The sequence below is a fragment of the Podarcis cretensis genome (genome assembly GCF_951804945.1).
Source record: "Podarcis cretensis genome assembly, chromosome: 18".
In the NCBI taxonomy this organism is placed as follows: Eukaryota; Metazoa; Chordata; class Lepidosauria; order Squamata; family Lacertidae; genus Podarcis; species Podarcis cretensis.
The window spans coordinates 4,169,479-4,190,582 of NC_137188.1; the positions used below are offsets into that span (position 1 = coordinate 4,169,479).

The 21,104-nt window shown below is 46.7% G+C and overlaps 2 protein-coding genes across 5 annotated transcripts in view; both read left to right on the forward strand.

Moving 5' to 3' along the window:
* The first annotated feature begins 17 nt into the window (after nt 1–17).
* On the forward strand, nt 18–13,597 carry BABAM1 (BRISC and BRCA1 A complex member 1). Of its 2 annotated transcripts, none has more exons than XM_079960836.1 (9): nt 18–122; nt 3,542–3,873; nt 4,143–4,201; nt 4,836–4,956; nt 8,116–8,194; nt 8,365–8,389; nt 8,742–8,871; nt 10,884–10,970; nt 13,034–13,597. In XM_079960836.1, the coding sequence occupies exons 2-9, from the start codon at nt 3,595–3,597 to the stop codon at nt 13,232–13,234; spliced, it is 981 nt and encodes a 326-aa protein (XP_079816962.1). In that variant the 5' UTR covers nt 18–122; nt 3,542–3,594; the 3' UTR covers nt 13,235–13,597. The 2 variants fall into 2 exon arrangements, with proteins under 2 accessions (XP_079816962.1, XP_079816961.1); XM_079960835.1 differs by lacking the exon at nt 18–122 and adding an exon at nt 1,263–1,396.
* Nucleotides 13,598–14,019: 422 nt separating this feature from the next.
* USHBP1 (USH1 protein network component harmonin binding protein 1) overlaps nt 14,020–21,104 on the forward strand; it is a 32,057-nt gene continuing 24,972 nt past the window's right edge. Inside the window, exons 1-3 of one of the 3 annotated variants that reach the window (XM_079960530.1) lie at nt 14,020–14,819; nt 19,816–20,084; nt 20,978–21,099. In XM_079960530.1, the coding sequence (XP_079816656.1) occupies nt 14,811–14,819; nt 19,816–20,084; nt 20,978–21,099 (400 nt within the window). In that variant the 5' untranslated portion in view covers nt 14,020–14,810. The remainder of the gene's footprint in view (nt 14,820–19,815; nt 20,085–20,977; nt 21,100–21,104) is intronic. The other 2 variants (XM_079960529.1, XM_079960531.1) reach the window with 2 other exon arrangements.

Consider the following 21,104-nt stretch of genomic DNA (forward strand, 5'->3'; position numbering starts at 1 on the left):
CGCCATCTTGCTTTTAAAGTTTGAAGCTTCCCTCTCAAGGCCTGCCTGGGTTTCTCATTGGCTGGCCGTCGCAATGACTGACTGCCCGGTTGCCCAGTAAAAAGAGGAACGAGGAGGGACTGGTAGGCGGGGGGAAAGAGAATCCTCTGTGTGGATAGGTTGAAAAGGGGCATCAGGCCTCTGCCCCTTTTCCTTTACCCGCCCGCCCTGTTGATTGGTCTGGAGTTGATGTTTACGTTACTTGATTGACGGTGTCGTTGGCTCTGTTTGTCCGCTTCCCCCATTCAGCCTAAGACAGACATAGAGGACTCGGTACTTTTGTCCGCAGACAAGATTTCCGGCATTAGCATCCATCCATCCATCCATTGATTTATTTTGCGTTCCTTCTATTAAAATTCACTGACTGCTTTTCCCTTCATTGCATTTCCACCGTTTATTTATTCATTCAGTTTAAGGGGTGCATTATCCACCCCCTCTTTTTTTTTAAAAAATATTAGATTTTCCACAATTGTAACAAAAAGCAGAATGACACACAAAAACAGAAAAAAAGAAAAATACATCAATGAACGAAAGAAGAAAAAAGGGAAAAATAAACAGATAAACAACAACAAACTTAATTATTTACAAATCCAACCTTTTAAACATCTGGGTTGACTTCCTCTAGTCCCTCCCTTCTGAGTTTCCTTGTAGTTAAAAGTAACAGCATTCCAATATCATTTCTAAACTAAAACAAATATCATTTTTAAACTCACTTTTCTTAATATTCTAAATCCCATTTATTTAATTATCACTTAATCCTAGGCCTACTTGTCTCTTTCAATTTATTTCTATTTTTTTTATTTATTTCTTTATTTTTTATTTCTTTATTTCTAATTTTTTATATTGCAATATTTATTCAAATAGTCCTTAAATTTCCTCCAGTCCTCCTGAAACTCCTCTCCTTTCTGGTCGCGGATTCTTGCTGTCAGGTCAGCTAGCTCCGAAAAGTCCATCATCTTCATCTGCCAATTTTCCACTGTTGCTAGTTCTTGTGTTCATTATCCACCCTCTCTCTTATTTCCTGATTGCATCCACATACTTTTCTTTGCCAGCCTTCTTATAACTACTTTAACCAGGGTGATTCATTTGCATTCCAGATTTCTGGAATGGAAACAAGCAAAACCCCCAATCTATTGCAGAATTGCATCTTCCAACAAACAGAGCTTCTCTTTTGCAAGACGTTTGGAAGGGAGAACTACAAATCCCAGCATCCATTGCGAGGAGAGGGGCATCCATATGGTTCTTCACTTCCGGTCTGGTTTGCAAGGAGTCTTAATTTCGCAGCTGGGTTTTGTCTGTGTCTGTGAACGATCACTGGTTTTACGGGTTGCTTGCGTTTGGAACAAAAGGGGTCGAGGTAGGTGGTTTTCCAGGAAAAGGGAGTGGTCATTTATGGGATGCAATATAATTGCTTTGGATGGGAGGATAAAGGATGCAAAGCGGATAATATTTGGTACAGAGCCTCCTTTTTGGACAGTATTTGGAAAGCTCAGTTATTATGGGGGTGGGGAGCAGCTGCCAAGCCCTGGAAAGATAATTCATATAAGTTTATTCTTCTGGTTGCAAAGGAAAATAAGAACGATGGTGACTCTATGAGTTGTGCAACCAATTTCAGTTTTGTGTGTGTGTGTGTGTGTCAAGTTATCATGATTTTTGCAAATCTCTCTCTTAGCTTTGCAAACTGCACCAAGCTGTCGTGCTGGCTGAATGATAAAAGCCGGGATCAGAGCATGATAGCCTAGCTCTTGCAGGGGACATTGTTTTCAACGCTGCAGCTCGGTTCTTGCAGAGTTGGTCTTTCTAGGAGCAACAGCCAACTGAGTAAAGAAATGGATAGGATATGTGGTAGAATCAGAGATAAAGAAAGTTAACTGTACTGTACATAAGAGTAGACCATCTCTTGCTCCATGAACTTATCTGATCTGCTTTTAAGGCCGTAAATGGTCCTGCAGCAGGGAGTTCCATAAGTCATCATCAACCTTTATTACGGTCCAGAGACCCAACAAATCGTTACAAAGTAATGCACCATTCAGACAGCCTACCTCCAGGTTAAACAAGCATTTTGTTCAGAATATAGGGATCATTGGTTCTTGCAACCACCGATAAAAACTTGGCCACTGCTAATGTTCTAGCATTTGTCCGGTCTTCCAATAGGAACCTGACATAGTGAGCCTCTGATTTTCCCGGGAAAGGTACCAGCAAGGGTAATATCAGTTCAGCCCTGGCCTGCTCATATTTTGCACAGTGCAACAAAATATGTTTTATGGAATCGATGTCTTGAGCTCACGAGCAAAGTCTGTCCTGGTAGGGAACTCCTCTCAACCTGCCATCCATCACTGCAGAAGTAAAGACATTTAGTCTGGCTTTGGTGAAAAGCCTTTGATAGTTTGGTACTGTCAGGTTTTTAATGTAAGATCTTAACTTAAAGACATGCCCATATTGTACTCCTACTGCCAGCGGACTACAGACTGCGTGTGATGGAGATCGCAAGTCACTGTGTGCATAAGTTAATTTTGCATTGCTCCAAGAAGGACTTTACCAGATCCACCACAAATCTTTTGCCTGTTGGTTTTCCTTCTACTTTTTACATTTCGTACATAATCAAGAAGTTACATTGGGTTTCAAACAGACAGCCCAGCAACATCACCTTGTTTACATTCCTAAGCAAAATGTAAACTGTCTCAAATTTATATTGCGGATACATCTTACTATTTTGACTGAAGAAAATCTATGGGGATGTTCAACACAAATGTTATCGCTGTAGAAAAGCTTGAACTCATTTAGGTTCTAAAAATCATGCATTGTGAGGATAATTTGTTTGGGAAAAGGTGTTTTTCATGCTATTAAATTGATAATTGACTGCTGTGTATTCTCTGCCACATACCTTTTGAGTAACAATTTCTCGGAGTCTTAATTTGAAAGAGATTTTGCACTCAGGTCTTGACATCCGATGCCCTTTTAAACGTATTGTGGGAGGGGAGATTTGTCTGTCTGTCTGTTTGTTATTGTTATTATTTCTTTTTATTGTGTTTTATTGCATCTGTATCCCGGCCATATACCCGCAGGTCTCAGGGCGGTTCACAACATAACATTACCATGTAAAAAACACAAAATACATAAAAACAAGAACGTTGGATTATTTGTTTCTGTTCTTATTTTTATTATATATTTTGTGGTTTTTACATAGTAATGTTATGTTGTGACCTGCCCTGAAATATTGTTGTTATTATTAGGCCATGGTGAAACAGGAGGCTGGATTAGACGGGTCCCCTTTGGCTTGATCCAGCAGCCAGGCTTTTCTTGTGTCCTTATGGAACCTCCAGGTCCAGTGGCAGTCTATCTGGATTCCTAGATTCTTAGGGGCATTTGGCCACTGTGAGGATAGGAGGCCCTTTGGCCCGATGTCCTTATGCTCCTGATCAGGTCTTCCCCCATTATGGATCCGCTGCCCCCCCAATGGAGCTGTCACCCCCAAAACCGTGTTGCTTTCTCCCCTTTCTAGGAAGGCCTTCCGGAACAGCAAAGCTGGACTCCCCACTTGACCGTGGGGCCCTGATGGACACCTCGGAGCCCAGCAGTGCAACGGAGGAGGAGGAGGAGAAAGTGACGGCCGAGCAGCGCCCCAGGACCCGCTCCAACCCCGAGGGCGCCGAAGACCGGACCCTGAGCACCCAGGCGAGCGTGGGCAGCCGCAGCGAGGGGGAAGGGGAGGCGGCCAGCACAGGGGACAGCCCCCAGAGCGCCACGGCCACCAATGGGAAAGGCTGGCCTCCCACAGTCCCGCCCACCGAGTTCCAGGTCAGGACGCCAAGGGTCAACTGCCCGGAAAAAGTGGTGAGTATCTTATTCTGTCCTCAACTTTTTCGTGCCAGCTCCTCCTTGGTCCCATGAGCTCATCCTAGAAGAGGCGGTTTTAGAGATTTGTTGGACAGTTTGGGATAGCTCAGTTGGTAGAGCATGAGACTCTTGATCTCACGGTCGTGGGTTTGAGCCCCACTTTGGGCATTGAACGGGGTTGGGATGGATGACCCTCGGGGTCCCTTCCAACTCTACAATTCTATTGTTCTATGGAACATGACCGTGATATTCTCTCTCTCTCTCAGATCATCTGCCTTGACCTCTCGGAGGAAATGTCCCACTCAAAACTGGAGTCGTTCAACGGGTGAGTGGCCTTTTCCCTTCTGGTTGGCCGACATTTTTCTTTTGCGGAACTACAATGTTTTATTCTGTTTTTTATCTGTTGAGAGTTGCCCAAAGTGGCTGGGGAAACCCAGCCGGATGGGCGGGATATAAATAAGAAATTATTATTAATATTATTGTTTCTGTTTCACATTGTGATGGAAGTTCTTTTTAATAATAATTATAATAATTTATTATTTATACCCCGCCCATCTGGCTGGGCCTCCCCAGCCACTCTGGGCGGCTTCCATAGATTTTTTTTTAAAAAATATATCTGCAATTTCAACATACCAAAATATCAAAACATCTCAGATTCATTATCCCCCCCTTTCTCCCTACCTCCCCATCAAGCCCTCCCCCCAAGACTTCCCTCAGCTTCTCTCTCTGATTTTTCAACACACATTATTCTCTGCATACTATAAAACTGTATAAATCCTTATATTATATCTCTGCTATGTTAACAATCAATAAATCTGTGTATGTTTATTCAAAACCTGCCAAGGAGTCCAATTCATTTTGTTGTCTTTTTAAGTAATTTGAAGTTCCCATTCTTCTATGAAGTCACAGTTGTCCTTATCTCGCAATTTATATGTGGGCATATTCTCTCTCTCTGGAAGGTCGAAAACTAACGCTCTGAACATCTCCCAGAAGATGATAGAGATGTTCGTCCGGACCAAGCACAAAATCGACAAGAGCCACGAGTTTGCGCTGGTGGTGGTCAACAACGACGTCACCTGGGTACTTTTTGGCTTCTTCTATCTCTTTTCTCTGACCACCCACCATAGCTGTCAAGCGTCCCTTATTTGGAGGGACAGTCCCTTATCCCAGCGCCATGTCCCGCTGCTGTCCCTTATTGATGATGTCCCTTAAATTTCCCGGGTTTCAAAGGAAGCAGCTCCTCTCCCTTCCTCCCTCTCTGCCGGCCAGGGAGGAGGGAGGCTCCAACTGTGTTGCTTGGCTGCCCGGCCTGCCCCCCTCCGGCCTCCTCTCACCAGCCTCGGCCCCCGGGAACCCCTCCCCGCCGGGACTGGTGGGAGCCCTGGGCCCTTCTGCCGCCATCCTCCTCGCGGCTGCCAAACTGAGCGTCTCTGCCTGGGGCCTCCCCTCTGCCTGTCGTTGCTGCCACCGCTCCCGCTAGGCCATACTGCGGCTGTGCCGCCGAAGGACCCGAATGAGATGGGCAGCCTGGCATGACCTAGGAATTGCTGAGGAGCCTTGAGCGGAGAGCGAGGGCAGCCATAGAGAAAGCAGTTCAGAGAGAGGAGGAAGAGGCAGAGGCGCGGGCAGGTGTTCCAAGGGCTACAAGGGAAGGACCGCAAGCGCTTCTCCCATAGATTTGTAGCGGTAGACTAGCGTAGATGGTCTGATCCGCGGATTTACTTCGGCCGCTATTTCCCCCCGCTTCCTCCCGCCCCACCTGATAGAATTGAGAGCTGCAGATGGAGCACGAGAGAAAAGATACAGAGCTGCAGCAGCATCTTCGTAGCTTGGACTTCGTTTTGCGCGAAAAGTGGTTGCTGCTTGTAGTTCTTTAATTGCAGTGTTTCATCAGCTGGTGTCTTGAGCAGCAACCTCTGGAAACGAAGGGCTAAAAACCGGCGCTGCTCTCCATTCTGGGCTGCATCAATAGGAGTATAGCATCTAGATCAAGGGAAGTAATAGTGCCACTGTATTCTGCTCTGGTCAGACCTCACCTGGAGTACTGTGTCCAGTTCTGGGCACCACAGTTCAAGGAGGACACTGACAAACTGGAACGTGTCCAGAGGAGGGCAACCAAAATGGTCAAAGGCCTGGAAACGATGCCTTATGAGGAACGGCTAAGGGAGCTGGGCATGTTTAGCCTAGAGAAGAGGAGGTTAAGGGGTGATATGATAGCCATGTTCAAATATATAAAAGGATGTCACATAGAGGAGGGAGAAAGGTTGTTTTCTGCTGCTCCAGAGAAGCGGACACGGAGCAATGGCTCCAAACTACAAGAAAGAAGATTCCACCTAAACATTAGGAAGAACTTCCTGACAGTAAGAGCTGTTTGACAGTGGAATTTGCTGCCAAGGAGTGTGGTGGAGTCTCCTTCTTTGGAGGTCTTTAAGCAGAGGCTTGACAACCATATGTCAGGAGTGCTCTGATGGTGTTTCCTGCTTGGCAGGGGGTTGGACTTGATGGCCCTTGTGGTCTCTTCCAACTCTATGATTCTATGATTCTCTCCAAAATTATCTGGCCCTTTTAACTGGTTGACTAAAATCCCTTATTTTGGCTGCTGGTCCCTTATTTTCAAATCTGTAAGTTGACAGCTATGCCACCCATTTGACTGCAGACTTCTCAGGGGTTGCGGTTTTTATTGCCCCCCTCCCCAACTGTGGCAGCTTCTGATCTGCCCCGTCACATTTCACCCGACGGTTGTGTTTCTTTGCCCAAGCCCTTTAGCCGTGGAGTTGGAGAAGGTGCTAGAATCGTAGAATTGGAAGAGACCCCTAAGGGTCATCAAGTCCAACCCGCGGCAAGACAGGAATCTTTCGCCTGACGTGGGGCTACATTAAAGGCAATTATATGAGATGTCTAAAGAAGACAACAAGAAAGGATTTAGTTACACCATTTCTAGATTTCAAAAGGAAGTCATAGAAGGGAAAGTGAAGTTGCAGAAGGGTGCATATAGTATTTTGCTAGAATGGGAAACTAAAGATGAGGAGGTGAAATCGGTCATGATCAAATGGGCACAAGATATAGGACATAACATACAATTCGAAGATTGGGAAAAACTGGAAAACAGACTTAAAATTTACAGATTGTTCTCTTCTGAAAGAAAATTACACGAAAACGATGTATAGATGGTATGTAACACCAGTACAGATAGTAAAAATGTATAAAACTGGGTCAAACATATGCTGGAAATGTAAAGAAAAGAAAGGGACGTTTTACCATATGTGGTGGGAATGCAGAGAAATTTTAAAAAATTGGGAAATGATATACAATGAGTTGAAGAAAATGTTTAAAATGACATTTATAAAAAGAGCTGTCTCATGTTTTCTACTCTATCCCCTCAGACAGTTTGGATGCCCTCTCCCAGCTTCTCAATCTCCTTTTTTTTGTGTGTGGGGGGGTAAACTGTGGGTTAAACCACAGAGCCTAGGGCTTGCCGATCAGGTCGGCAGTTTGAATCCCCGCGATGGGGTGAGCTCCCGTTGCTCGGTCCCTGCTCCTGCCAACCTAGCAGTTCGAAAGCACGTCAACGTGCAAGTAGATAAATAAGTACCGCTCCGGCGGGAAGGTAAACGGCGTTTCCGTGCGCTGCTCTGGTTCGCCAGAAGCGGCTTAGTCATGTTGGCCACATGACCCGGAAGCTGTACGCCGGCTCCCTCAGCCAATAAAGCGAGATGAGCGCCGCAACCCCAGAGTCGGTCCCCTAATGATCAGGGGTCCCCTTTACCTTAAATAACCTTCCTACTTGTAGCTTTTCCTTTGTCTTGCGATGCTCAAGGAGTTCAAGGATACTTTTAAAAAACAATTTTAAAAGTTGTGTGCCCTTGTTTCTTGTGTGATCCTTTTACATGATTGCGTATGTTTGGTGGTATTTTATGCATTGTGGGTCCTGCCATTATTTTCATTGATTACATTGATCAGTAATCCTTTATTGCAATTGTAAAGTATAAACTGCTCAATTATTATCTGCTGGTTTTCAATTTTACTGTTGACTGGTGTACACTAATGGGTAGCTGAATATTGCTTTCTTTGATATAACCCTTTTAGTTTAAAGTTATGTTTTTATTGTGACTTTTTGTAGTGGATCAGGTTTGCAAACTGCCTTGTGTGCAGTAACATAGAAAGGTGGAACACAAATCAAAAGTGAAATGAAATGAAATGAATCACCTGCTTTCTGGTTTTCTTCCCCTACCTCGCCAGCTCTCTGGATTCACCTCTGATCCTAGAGAAGTTTGCAGCTGTTTGTATGACCTGGAGACAGTGGTTTGCAAGTCCTTCAGTATCCTTCTTGCCGTGTGCCGGCGGAATTGCGGCGGGTTGGGCTGGATGACCTTTGGGGGTCCCTGATTTATGGGGATTTGGAATCTGGACTGGGAGGGGCAGGATACCAGTTGGGGCAAGAGCACACTGCGGAGAATTATCCACCTTAACTCTTCTCCCTCCTTGAAGATCTCGAAGGTCTTTTCAGCCTCATGTAAGTTTCTCTCTTTTCTCCTGGTGGGAAGGGCATTGGGTTGTTCCGGGGATGCTTCAGACAAGAAACCCTTTCCCTGGAGATGTCAGCGGGGACTAGACCCCTGGGACCTTCTGCACTACCGCACTGTGACCCACCCCTTAAAAATAAGGCGCTAGTCCTCATGATTCTGCATGAACTGCTGAGTTGAGCAGGAAGGATCCTGGTTGCCTTATGAACAGGGGAAGTGGGGTTTTTCTGTTGTTCCCTCTAGCTCAGGGGGCGGGTCCGGGGCTAGAGGAGCCTGCAGGAAACCTGCTATCAGTCCAGGTCCCTGGACCCAATTTTCCCTCCTTCTCCCTCATCTACGCAGACAGCAGAAGACAGAACTGCCCGTGACGGAGAATGTGCAGAGCATCCCACCGCCGTATGTGGTCAGAACCATCCTGGTTTATAGCCGGCCAGCTTGCCATCCCCCGGTCACAATCACGGAACAGATGAAGGTGCCCTTTTTCTTTCTTTGTTTTATAAATAATAATAATTATTTTTTGTTGTTGTTTAGTCGTGTCTGACTCTTCGTGATCCCATGGACCAGAGCACGCCAGGCACCCCTGTCTTCCACTGCCTCCCACAGTTTGGTCAGACTCATGCTGGTCTCTTCGAGAACACTGTCCCACCATCTCGTCCTCTGTCGTCCCCTTCTCCTTGTGCCCTCCATCTTTCCCAGCATCAGGGTCTTTTCCAGGGAGTCTTCTCTTCTCATGAGGTGGCCAAAGTCTTGGAGCCTCAGCTTCAGGATCTGTCCTTCCAGTGAGCACTCAGGGCTGATTTCCTTCAGAATGGAGAGGTTTGATCTTCTTGCAGTCCATGGGACTCTCAAGAGTCTCCTCCAACACCAGAATTCAAAAGCTCTCACCTGTGGCTCCTAGAAGCTGCCAGCAGGCGGCAGTGGCCTCATCCCAGGATTGGCTTTGACTGATTGACTGATCCAGGTGAGGGGAGCCGATGGGCCTCGGACCCTCAGTGTTAGGGGCCCCCCCTGCATGCGAAGACCCGCTCTGGTGGATGGAGCGGATGAGACCAAGTGGGCCCAGTGGTCAAGAAGGCAGTTTCTGCCCATGCCATAAATAATAATAATAATAATAATAATAATAATAAATTTTTATTTATCCCCCGCCCTTCCTGGTTCAAAAACCGGGCTCGGGGTGGCTAACAACAAATTTAAAACACTTAATTGATGCACCAAAAAACAGCATAAAATACAGTATAAAATGTGAATAACGATAAATTCAGAATTCAAAAATCAATTTAGGGGCAACATCCATCCAATAAACATTAGATGATCCCCAGGGCTAGCTGCCTAAATTAGTCCTATTTGGGCCTGTGAGGAAACCAGGGGAGAATTAGCTGTGGGATCCCAGAGCTGGTAATCTTCATGAAAAGGGGGAGGGGAATGGGAGGAAGGGGAATAAAAAGATCAGGCTAAGTTTAAATTGAAAGCCAGGTGGAATAGCTCTGTCTTACAGGCCCGGCGAAAGGAAGTTAAATCCTGCAGGGCCCTGGTCTCCTGGGACAGCATTCCACCAGGTCGGAGCCATCACTGGCCCTGGGGGAGGATGATCTGACTTCCTTAGGGCCCGGGACCTCTAAACTATGATTATTCATGGACCTTAAGGTCCTCTGCGGGGCAGACCAGGAGAGGCGGTCCCGTAAATAAAGGGAAGTAAGGGGCAGGTGGGGCTCAACCAGCTGGGAAGGGAGCCCATCTAGGAGAAGGAAAATTCTGGCCCTAAACCTCCACTGCCTCGTGCGACATCTTCAGGGGAAGAAAAGGCTCAGGACTAGACCCTTCGCAAATCTGGAGTGGAGTCCCTAAGACGGTTGGACAGTGCCTTGTACGCCTGTTTCTGGCAACTCCCGCAGCCCAGCTGGTGCCAAACGTCTAGGTCTGCTTCCCTTTGGACCCCATCAGTGAGGTCAAGGCGGGGCGGTCCTGTCGCCTGGGCAGCTCAGGACCTCCAGACACATTGCCCAGTCTTGCTCCCTGGGGAGGTCACTTGGGTTAGTGCAGCAGTTTGGCTTCACCCTCCGAGGCGCACTCCATTGCATCTTGAGACAGATGGATGTTGTTGTTGTTGAGTCATTTAGTCGTGGCCGACTCTTGGTGACCCCCTGGACCAGAGCACGCCAGGCACTCCTGTCTTCCACTGCCTCCTTCGAGAACACTGTCCCACCATCTCGTCCTCCGTTGTCCCCTTCTCCTTGTGCCCTCCATCTTTCCCAACATCAGGGTCTTTTCCAGGGAGTCTTCTCTTCTCATGAGGTGGCCAAAGTCTTGGAGCCTCAGCTTCAGGATCTGTCCTTCCAGTGAGCACTCAGGGCTGATTTCCTTAAGAAATCCTTAAGATTTCCTTAAGAAAGAGACAGATGGATGCCAACTAGTGAATTTTGCTGGCATCTATACCATGTTTCCATTCGTGACCGTGCTGCTGCTGCTGTTGTCTTTTCCGCACAGAAAATGCTGCAGTGCCCTTACTACTACTTTGATGTGCTCTACATCCACAACGGCTTCGAGGACAAAGAGGAGGAAACCAGCTGGAAGGTAAACGGCATTGTTGGGCCAGGAAGTGGGCAGGGACACTGAGGTTCCCTGAACGTTGCCAGTCATCTCTCAGCAGCCAGCTTGGCCAAGTTCAGGAGCAGATTGCTGGCAAGATCTCACTCCACTGCTGAGATAGATGCGCTGATGGTGGCTGCCACAATCCTAGTGACTGGGAGCTGCCGCCGAGAACATATGAGACTGGCTGCCAGCACTTTTCCGAGCATCGTTCAAAGTGTTGGTGCAGACCTTTAAAGTCCTAAATGGCCACAGCCCTGTAGACCTGAAGGAGCATCTCCACCTCCATCATTCAGCTCCATCAGACACTGAGGTCCACCTCTGAGGGTCTTCTGGGGGCTCTCTACCTCCCGGCGAGAAAAGAAGTTACAGGGAACTGGGCAGAGGGCCTTCTCAGTGGTGCCTCCCTCCCTGTAGAACACCCTTCCAGCAGATGTCAAGGAGATGAAAAACTATCTGACTTTTAGAAGACATCTGAAGGCAGCCCCGTATAGGGAAGTTTGTAATGTTTGATGTTTTAGTATATTCTGATATATGCTGTGAGCAGCCCAGACTGTTTATCATCATCATGGTGGAAACCTTGGAGTATGCAGAGACGGCAGAATTGACAGCGCTGGTGAAAGATACAAATTTCGAATCTTTCTAAGATGACTAGAAACCTTTCTAGTCTATATATAAAAAGTTTTCCCCTGTGCAAAGACCACAGTGGGGTTTGAAGTGTCAGAAAATAGCAGAAAATATTTTTACAAAACATGTTAGAGAGGATGAAATTAGATAAGACAGAATTGTAAAACATAATAATAATAATAATAATAATAATAATAATGTTGTTATTTCTACTCCTGCCCATCTGGGTTGCCCCAGCCACTCTGGGTGGCTTCCAGCATATACAAAAAAAATAATGAAACATTAAAAACTTCCCTAAAAACTTCTGTTGCAGAGTTACTTACCGTATTTTTGGCTCTATAACACGCACTTGACCATAACACGCACATCGTTTTTAGAGGAGGAAAACAAGGGAAAAAACATTCTGAATGAAACAGTGGATGTATCATTTTTGTGCTTCATGCTGTGGCCACAGACATGTGATCTGATGGTGAATTTGGGGTGACCCAATGCAAAAATCCTGAGAATCCCTGTGGATCCATGCTTTGTAACCACGTTTTTGCACCATTGCAGCCCCAGGCAACAGTGGGTGCGTGATTTTGGGGGGGCAGGCTGTAGCCATGGACATGCTATGTGATCTGATGGTGAATTTGGGCTGACCCAATGCAAAGATCCTGAGGATCCATGTGGATCCATGCTTTTTAACCACATTTTAAGTGGGGAGGGAAGGAAAAACACAGAAGGGACAAGGAGCAGGAGAGGGGTGTGCAGAGAAGCAGCTGGCTAAGAATGCAGGAGAGGGGTAGGGAGGAAAGGAAGGCAAAAGTTTTCCCTCACCTACCTACCCAAGCCAGCCAGCTCGCGCGCTCTCTCTCTCTCTCTCTCTCCTTCCTGCATGTTTTCAGCTTTCCCCTCTGCTTGCCTGGAGGGGAGGGGCTTTCCCTGCTCTTTGTTCCGTTTGAGCAAACACAGCAAGGAAACAGAGGCGGGTGGGCAGTAAGACCCTGAGGCAGAATGCAGGAAAGCAGCCGCTTCCTCTTTTCAGGTTTCCCTTCTCCAAGACGCGCGATTTGATTTTTGCCTGATTTTTTTTTGCCTCCCCTCACGCCATTTGGCTCCAGGGACCACACATTCGCTCAATAACACGCACAGACATTTCCCCTTCCTTTTTAGGAGAAAAAAATCTGCGTGTTATAGAAGGAAAAATACGGTATCTCCTTGACATGCAATTTGGGTTATAAACATTGATGTTGGGTGTGTGGGAAGTTGCTAGTTCTGCTGAATTGGAATATAATTGTTGAGTAACAGATGTAGCTTTCTATATGGAAAAAAAGAACAGTATTAATGCTGTGTTATATGGGGCAACCTAGTCTTGTGGGCGGGGTACAAATATTAAAATTATTGCCATCACTCTACCTTTGCGGTTCCTCTCTCCTCTCCAGGAGACCTTTGCTTTCTTCAGCAACCTGGACAGCAAAGGCACCAACTACAAGTACGAAGTGTCACTGACCGGGCCGGCCGTGGAGCTGCACAACTGCATGGCCAAACTCCTTGCCCACCCGCTGCAGAGACCCTTCCAGACCCACGCCTCTTACAGCATGCTGGAGGAAGAGGAGGCAGTGGAGATTGAGGCCGTCGTCTGACTTGGGGGGGGGGGGAGGAGACGTGGACCCGAAGGACACACACACACACTCTCTCTCTCTCTGTTTGCAAAACATCTGCCAGGCCAGCAAACGTATCTCTGCAGCCCACCTTCCTCATGTCCTTAGCATTGTTGGGCATTGAACTCTTTGTGTGTTTCTTCCATAAATGCAAGCTATCTGTCAGTTTCTCCCCCCCCCCAAAGCAGTTGCCAGATATTGCTGGGGGCGGGGGGGGGGAACGACTTAGGGGTGTAAGAAGTTGGCTACCTTCCTTTTTCGTGGTCCGTAGTGAAGTGGGCAGAGAGGAAGGGAGAAGGGGATGTTGAATGTCAGCTGATTAAAAAGGCCTTTCCAATGGTTAAAGTCTCCGGAGATTTATTTGCGTTCTGGGAATTTAAGAGGGGGTCCCCCCCCCTTATTTCTTTTTGAATAAATTTTATTAGATTTTATAAAGAGAGATACATGGCTCTTCTGGTCCGGGGAGACCAGCAGGATGGAGAGTTTGTTGCTTCAGGAAGGGGGGACACCTTTGCCTCTTCATGTCTCTGCCTCCTGGCCTCCCGCCTCTCCTGCTTCAGCTTCTACTTCTTATTCTGGACTGCTGTCTGCCACAGACTCTCCCCGCTCACTAACTCCTGTTATCCCTTCCGTTTCTGACACCACCTCTTCCCAGTCTTCTCCCTCGGCTCTTTCTTGCCACTCATCATCATCCCACCACCCTGAGCCTTCTTCCTTTCAGGGTTCCCCAGCTGGTTCCTGTACGTCCAATCAGTCCCTGACATCTGGCTTAATGGTTCCTATTAACCTGGAGACTGAACATTTACATGGAGGTTTTCCCCCAAGCAATCGGAGACTATGCCTGCATGCAGCCAACCTCTCCTCTGCCCTTTTCAGCCCTCTTCTGGTTCTGGGAGATCAGCAGGGAGGGGAGCTTATTGCAGCAGGAGAGGAAGACACCTGCCTGACCCATCTCTGTCTCTTCCCCCTCTCCCCTACATCCGAATCTGGGCTGCTCTCTGCCACAGACTCCCCCCACTCACTAAGCCCTGTTACCTTTTCAGCTTCCAACACTCCCTTCCTCCCAGTCTTCTCCCTCCACCCCTCCCTGGGCTCTGAGCCTTCTTCCCATGGGGGTCCCCCAGTTAGTTCCTCCCGCAGTTCCTCTGTGTCCAACCTGCCTGTGACATGGCTCCAGATCGAGAGGCTTGGAGGGTTACATTTGTCCCTTGAAGCTGAGATTCCTCACTCCTGATCTAGCGAGACAAAGCAGCCTTAGGTCCATTCATTGCCACCCGTTTACTCTGAGCAGGATTGAGTGCATGCCACCCTTGGTTATTGTTGTTGTTTTTCCATTCGCCACCCGCCGGTTTGAGGCTGAAGCAGAGGAAAAGGAACTTGCCTCCTGCTGCTCCCAGCTCAACTCCTCCCTCTCGCTGAGGACAGGAAACATGTCCAGGCTGTTTGGAGTTTTGAAACAGGAAAGGACGGCTGCCTGCCATTCCGGCTGGACTGGCAGAGAGCAGACTGTTTCTCCCTTGCCACCTTCCAGTTTAGCCAGAGGGCAGGAGAAGCTGGAATGGACAAGGTGAGTGCAAAAGGTTTTGTTTTATATCTGAAGGAGCGTCTCCAACCCCATTGTTCTACCCGGACACTGAGGTCCAGCTCCGAGGGCCTTCTGGCGGTTCCCTCACTGCAAGAAGTGAGGTTACAGGGAACCAGGCAAAGGGCCTTCTTGGTGGTGGCTCCCGCCCTGTGGAACGCCCTCCCACCAGATGTCAAGAGAACAACAACTACCAGACTTTTAGAAGACATCTGAAGGCAGCCCTGTTTAGGGAAGCTTTTAATGTTTGATGTATTACGGTATTTTAATATTTTGTTGGAAGCCGCCAAGAGTGGCTGGGGAAGCCCAGCCAGATGGGCAGGGTATAAATAATTTATTATTATTTTTATTATTACAGTGGTACCTTGGGTTACATACGGTTCAGGTTACAGACGGTTCAGGTTACGTACTCCGCTAACCCAGAAATAGTACCTTAGGTACTTTGCTTCAGGATGAGAACAGAAATCATGCTCTGGCAGCGCGGCAGCAGCAGGAGACCCCATTAGCTAAAGTGGTGCTTCAGGTTAAGAACAGTTTCAGGTTAAGAACGGACCTCCTGAACGAGTTAAGTTCTTAACCCAAGGTAAAGGTAAAGGGTAAAAGGACCCCTGACCATTAGGTCCAGTTGCTTTATTGGCCGAGGGAGCCGGCATACAGCTTCCGGGTCACGTGGCCAGCATGACTAAGCTGCTTCTGGCGAACCAGAGCAGCACACGGAAACACTGTTGACCTTCCCGCCGGAGCGGTACCTATTTATCTACTTGCACTTTGACGTGCTTTCGAACTGCTAGGTGGGCAGGAGCAGGGACCGAGCAACGGGAGCTCACCCCATCGCGGGGATTCGAACCGCTGACCTTCTGATCGGCAAGTCCCAGGCTCTGTGGTTTAACCCACACTGCCACCAACCCAAGGTACCACTGTATTATTATTGTTTTTTAGGGTGGTGGGGGTCCTGAGTCTTCTCAGCCCCTTCCTCCTGCCACTGCCACTCTCTTTCCGCAACTTCCTCCGTCGCTTCCCTTCCTGTCCAAGCAAGGAATAGTGCAGGAACAGTCCCAACTACTTGGGAGTAGACCCACCAAAACAAACAGGGGCCTTGGTTTTTTTTTTGCCATGTCCGCTCATTGCAATGGTCTGTCTCAGACCCTCCATGGGTCCTTATTTTCCAGGGATAATCCCGCATTTACAGAAGCCGTCCCAGTTTCTGATTTGGTCCCGAATATCCCGCTTTTCCTTAGGACGTCCCTATTAGTAGTGCTAAATCGCACTTTGTGCATGTGCAGAAGCACTAAATCGCAATCCGCGTGTGTACAGACCCGCAGACGTGGGTTGTGAACACTGCGGATTGCGAACGTGCACCCCTCACGGATCATGTTCACAACCCGAGTGTCCACTGTATAGGGAAGTTTTTCAATGTTTAATGTTTTGTTTTATAGATATAGGAAGCCGCCCAGAGCGGCTGGGGAAACCCAGTCAGAGGGGCAGGGTTTAAATAATAAAATTATTATTATTATTGAATAGGATGTCCCTATTTTCATCGGAGAAATGTAGGAGGGTCTGTCCTTGCCGGACCCCACCTGCTCAGGCAACTGACGACAATCCATTCCCTTTTCTTTCTTTTTAATGCACTTAAATAGGAAGCGTTTCAAGACAGGAAGCCTTGGCCAGAAGGATGCAAGTCTCCCTTTCCTGTTTTCCACAGAAACAATGGACTTGCTTGTCCCTCCTAAATCTCTCTCACGCATGAAAGCTCCTTAGCTCACCACAAAAGATCGCTGATCCCAACTAAGGTCTGCAATTGACCTGACGCCAGCTTGTGAAGGGTCAGTCCGTTGTGCTCCTCTCCCAGTTTTGGACCACAAACTCAGCACTGCCCTATAAAAAAGCATTATTCAGAATAGCGGTTTGCACTACACACCAAGGAAGGTAACGGCACAACAAAATGCGAAACCGTAACCATGAATTGCACATGGGTTTAAAATCCAGTTAAAACCATGTGGTTTCATTCATTTGACAAAGCGGACAGACCTGATCCAGGGACACCAGCTTTCCTAAGTCTCATAGGATCGTAGAGTTGGAAGGGAGCCTGTTAGGTCATCTAGTCCAACCCCCTGCAACACAGGAATGTGCAGCTGTCCAGGGATCGAACCTGCAACCTTGGCATTCTCAGCACCACACACTAACCAGCCAATAATAATAATAATAATATTTTTTTATTTATACCCCGCCCTTCCTGGTTCAGAAAACCGGGCTCAAGGCGGCTAACAACAAATTTGAAACACTTTAAAACAATTATAAAAGCAGCATAAAATACAGTATAAAAACATGAATAACAATAAAATTAAAAAATCAATTAGATAATCCCCAGGGCTAGCTGGCTGAATTGGTCCTACTTGGGCTGCTTAATTGATGCAACAAAAAGCAGCATAAAATATAGTATAAAACGTGAATAACAATGAATTCAGAATTCAAAAATCAATTTAGGAGGGAAATCCAACCAATAAGCATTAGATTAGCTGAGCTATCCAGGATGACAATGGCCATTTGCACTCCCTTTGGCTTTCCTTGCGTATTTATCCTTATTCATATCCCACTTTTATATCCTCCCAGGGGGTTCAAGGTGGCCTTTGTGGTTGTCCTCCCCCTCCCTATTTAATCCCCCCTCTGCCAGGTAGGCTGAAAGAGGCAGTGGCTGGCCACCCAGTCAAGGTGGAGTGGCAAGATTTGAACCCTGGTCTCCCACATCCTAGATCAGTGCTTCTCGAACTTTCTCTCAGCCAACTTTTCAGGATACAGTGGTGCCTCACAAGACGAAATTAATCCATTCCGCGAGTCTCTTCGTCTTGTGGTTTTTTCGTCTTGCGAAGCACGGCTATTAGCGGCTTAGCGGCTATTAGCAGTTTAGTGGCTTAGCGGCTATTAACGGCTTAGCGGCTTAGCGGCTATTAACGGCTTAGCGGCTTAGTGGCTTTAAGAAAAAGGAAACAAACTCGCAAGACGTTTCGTCTTGCGAAGCAAGCCCATAGGGAAATTCGTCTTGCGGAACGACTCAAAAAACGGAAAACTCTTTCATCTAGCGAGTTTTTCGTCTTGCGAGGCATTCGCCTTGCGGGGCACCACTGTATAAATCTGCTTGCACCACACCAAATTTTTTACTGATAAGAAATACATTGGAAGGCAAAAGAAGCGAGTCCTGGCAGTGGCAGTGGTCTGTTTGCAATACAGAACACAACTACTTTATAATATGATCGTGGGATATTCAAGAAAGTATAAAGCAATGCAGCTACAGAAAAACAGGAATCCTTTCCAAAATATAATTGTAAACGAGCCTCTTATATATGTGTAGCTCAGTGAGAGACGTGAGCTTGCTTTTCCTGGGTAATCTCATTTATAGGGTCTAAATTTGAGACAAGCATTTCATCAACGCAAATAAGCCTTGCTCTTTTCTGATTCTTCAGATTTGTCACAGTTGAAAATCCTTGTTTTGGATTACAGCTAGGATTGTCCTCTGTATTGCTTGATGCTCTTGCTCTCAATTCAAAAAGATGTCTATCCATATTCTGCAAATAATTAAAATTTTATTTTTTAAAATATATATTTTCCCCTCCAAAAATATTTCAAAGCATTTAGCATCATATACAATTTTTTAAACACACAAAGTTTCTTCTTGGCTTCCCACCCATTCTTCTCCTGACGTTTGCTTTTTACTGTTCTTTTTATTAGCTGTTTTATAACGCACCTATTTTTAATTGTCTAAACCCCGCTACCGATAAATCTTCCAGTAATCTACTGTTTTTATTTCAAATCCTACCAGTGACGTCATATATGGGTGATAATTCCATAGGTAATCCATTCGTGGTCTCCCTTCTTCCTTAAACATTTTCATAGAATGAACACCTCTTGCACCAGAAAGATCTAAACATCTTCCTGATGTTTAGTCGCAATCTCCTTTCTTGTAGCTTAAAGCCATGGGTTTGAGTCCTGCCCTCCGGACCAGGAGAAAACAAGCTTGCTCCCTATTCCACACGACAGCCCTTCAGATGTTTGAAGATTATGTCCTTTGTCATTATGTCCTCTTAATTTGGCAGTTAATTTCTCCGTTTCAGCATAGTCCATCAGATTCACAAGCCATCCCTCCTTAATTAGCAATCCTAAAAAGTTATTTTGGTACTATACTATACTTCACAGAAATGCTTAAATGTTTCTTTTGTGGGAATGTTCAGGGATGCAGGAGAGGATATATTGTCTGATTATAGCCTTTCCAACTTGTGTTAACAAGTTCACAATTTAGCAGAGTAACATTCCCCTGTTTAAACTCACAGCGGATACGTTTGCTCAGGTTCTCTAAAGCCTCTGTAATAACTGTTCTGGTATTTCCCCCTTATTCCCTCATAAAAGATAAGACACAACACAGTCTTCTATAAAAATATAAAAAGAGTTTACTTACTCATATTCTGTTCACAATTGGATCCCAGAAGGCAGACTTAGCTTAGAAAAGTAACATACACCTGGAAACCATCTCCTAAGGAGATAGTCCCTTTGTCCTCTCTTGGCTGGAGGCCAAGAGAGCATTTTTGGCTAAGCAGATGTTGCTTCTTCAATGCATGTAGTCAAAGATAGAGACATGGCTGCCCTGCCCTGTGCTTTTGTCATTACCTGCACAGGTGAGGCCATGCCCACCTCTAGTCCAGAAGGAAACAGGAAGTTTACCTGCTGGCTGGACAAACATTCCTCCCCACGTGTAAACATGTTCACTCTAGGAATGTTGTACTTGACTGCTCTTGTGTTTCACATCCCACATCTTTGATCGTCCTTGAATCTTCCCTCCAAATTTGCCATCCTCTCCTGCCACACCGGGGTGGCGCACTGCAGCCTTTGAGTACCACTCTAACCACTGCACCGCGCTGCCTTGTCAGGTGTCTTCTTAAGCTCTTGTAATAATAGATTTACAAGGTAAGGATCTCCCCCATTATATGCACAGGCCTTTCTGGATAAGCGTGGGCTGCACCTGTTGAATTGCAGCCTGTCACTGCTCCATCCCACAACAGCGCTGACAATATCCTTTCTGATTTTGCTCGCGTCCCTGCCTTCTGGGAGCCAGGGGGACGAAGACCCTGCAGGCGAGAGGTTTGGGGGTGATGCGCCTGACGAAGGAGCAATCCTCCGCTACGAAGAGCATATCACAGGGCTGTTGGTCACCATTGCCCGTCTCCACGGCCGAATTGAGAACCTGCAGCAGAGCAAGGCCAGGTTAAGTTCTCCGGAAAAACAATCTCTCAAAGGACCTGTTGATGGCATTTTACCATTGTACTTTGGAGAGTGCATTAACTTATGGTCTGTGTGTGTGGTTTGGGAGCTACACGGTCAGGGGAAAAACAATGCTGTCCAGGGTTGCAAAGACTGCGGAGAGAATAATTGGGTGCACTCTTCCCACCTTGGATCAAATCTACGCTTCCAGGTGCCATAGGAAAGCTGCAGAGATAGCGCAGGATAGTGCGCACTCCGGAAATTATCTCTTTCAGCTTCTGCCTTCTGGAAGAAGGTATAGGGTTATAGAGACTAGGACTAGCCGCCTGAGAAATAGTTTCTACCCAAATGCGATTTTGGTTTTAAACGCAGTGTAAGGTAGTCTCTGTGGAAGTATATTGTATTTAAAAATGGGGTATCAGATTTTTTAAGGGGGCTAACCAGGCTGGGGATAGCTGAGATAGCAGGCTTGTTGGGTTTTGAATGTTTTATGTAGATTTTTCAATTTCGTTGTTCTGTATGGGACAATGACAATAAAGATTATTGTATTATCATAAATCAGGGTACAGGGGGGCAATAATTCTCTTTGGCACAAAAGCCCCCTCCCTTAAAAGGATTCTCCACTCCAGGCTACTCATGGCTACTATGTTGAGGCAGTAATGCTTCTGAATATCAGTTGTTGGGAATCTGTGGAACTCCTTGCCCCATGAGGCAGTGATGGCCACTAACCTAGAATCACAGAATTGTAGAGTTGGAAGGGACCCCACGTGTTATCTGGTCCATGAAATGATGACATTAGACCTTTTCTAGAATAGGAGGGGGGTTGTAAGAGCAAGAACAGAAGGATTTTATTTATTTTTTGGGTTGGATCTGAACTGAAACGTCCTTCCTTGCAGGGAGGATGACGACCTGTGCTCTGACCTGTGCTCTGAGTACACGGCAAGTCTCCCACGGTGTTGTCTGCCGTTCCCAAATCCAGCAGCGGCCCTGCCTCCTCCGGCAGCCCATCCAGAAAGAGGTAAG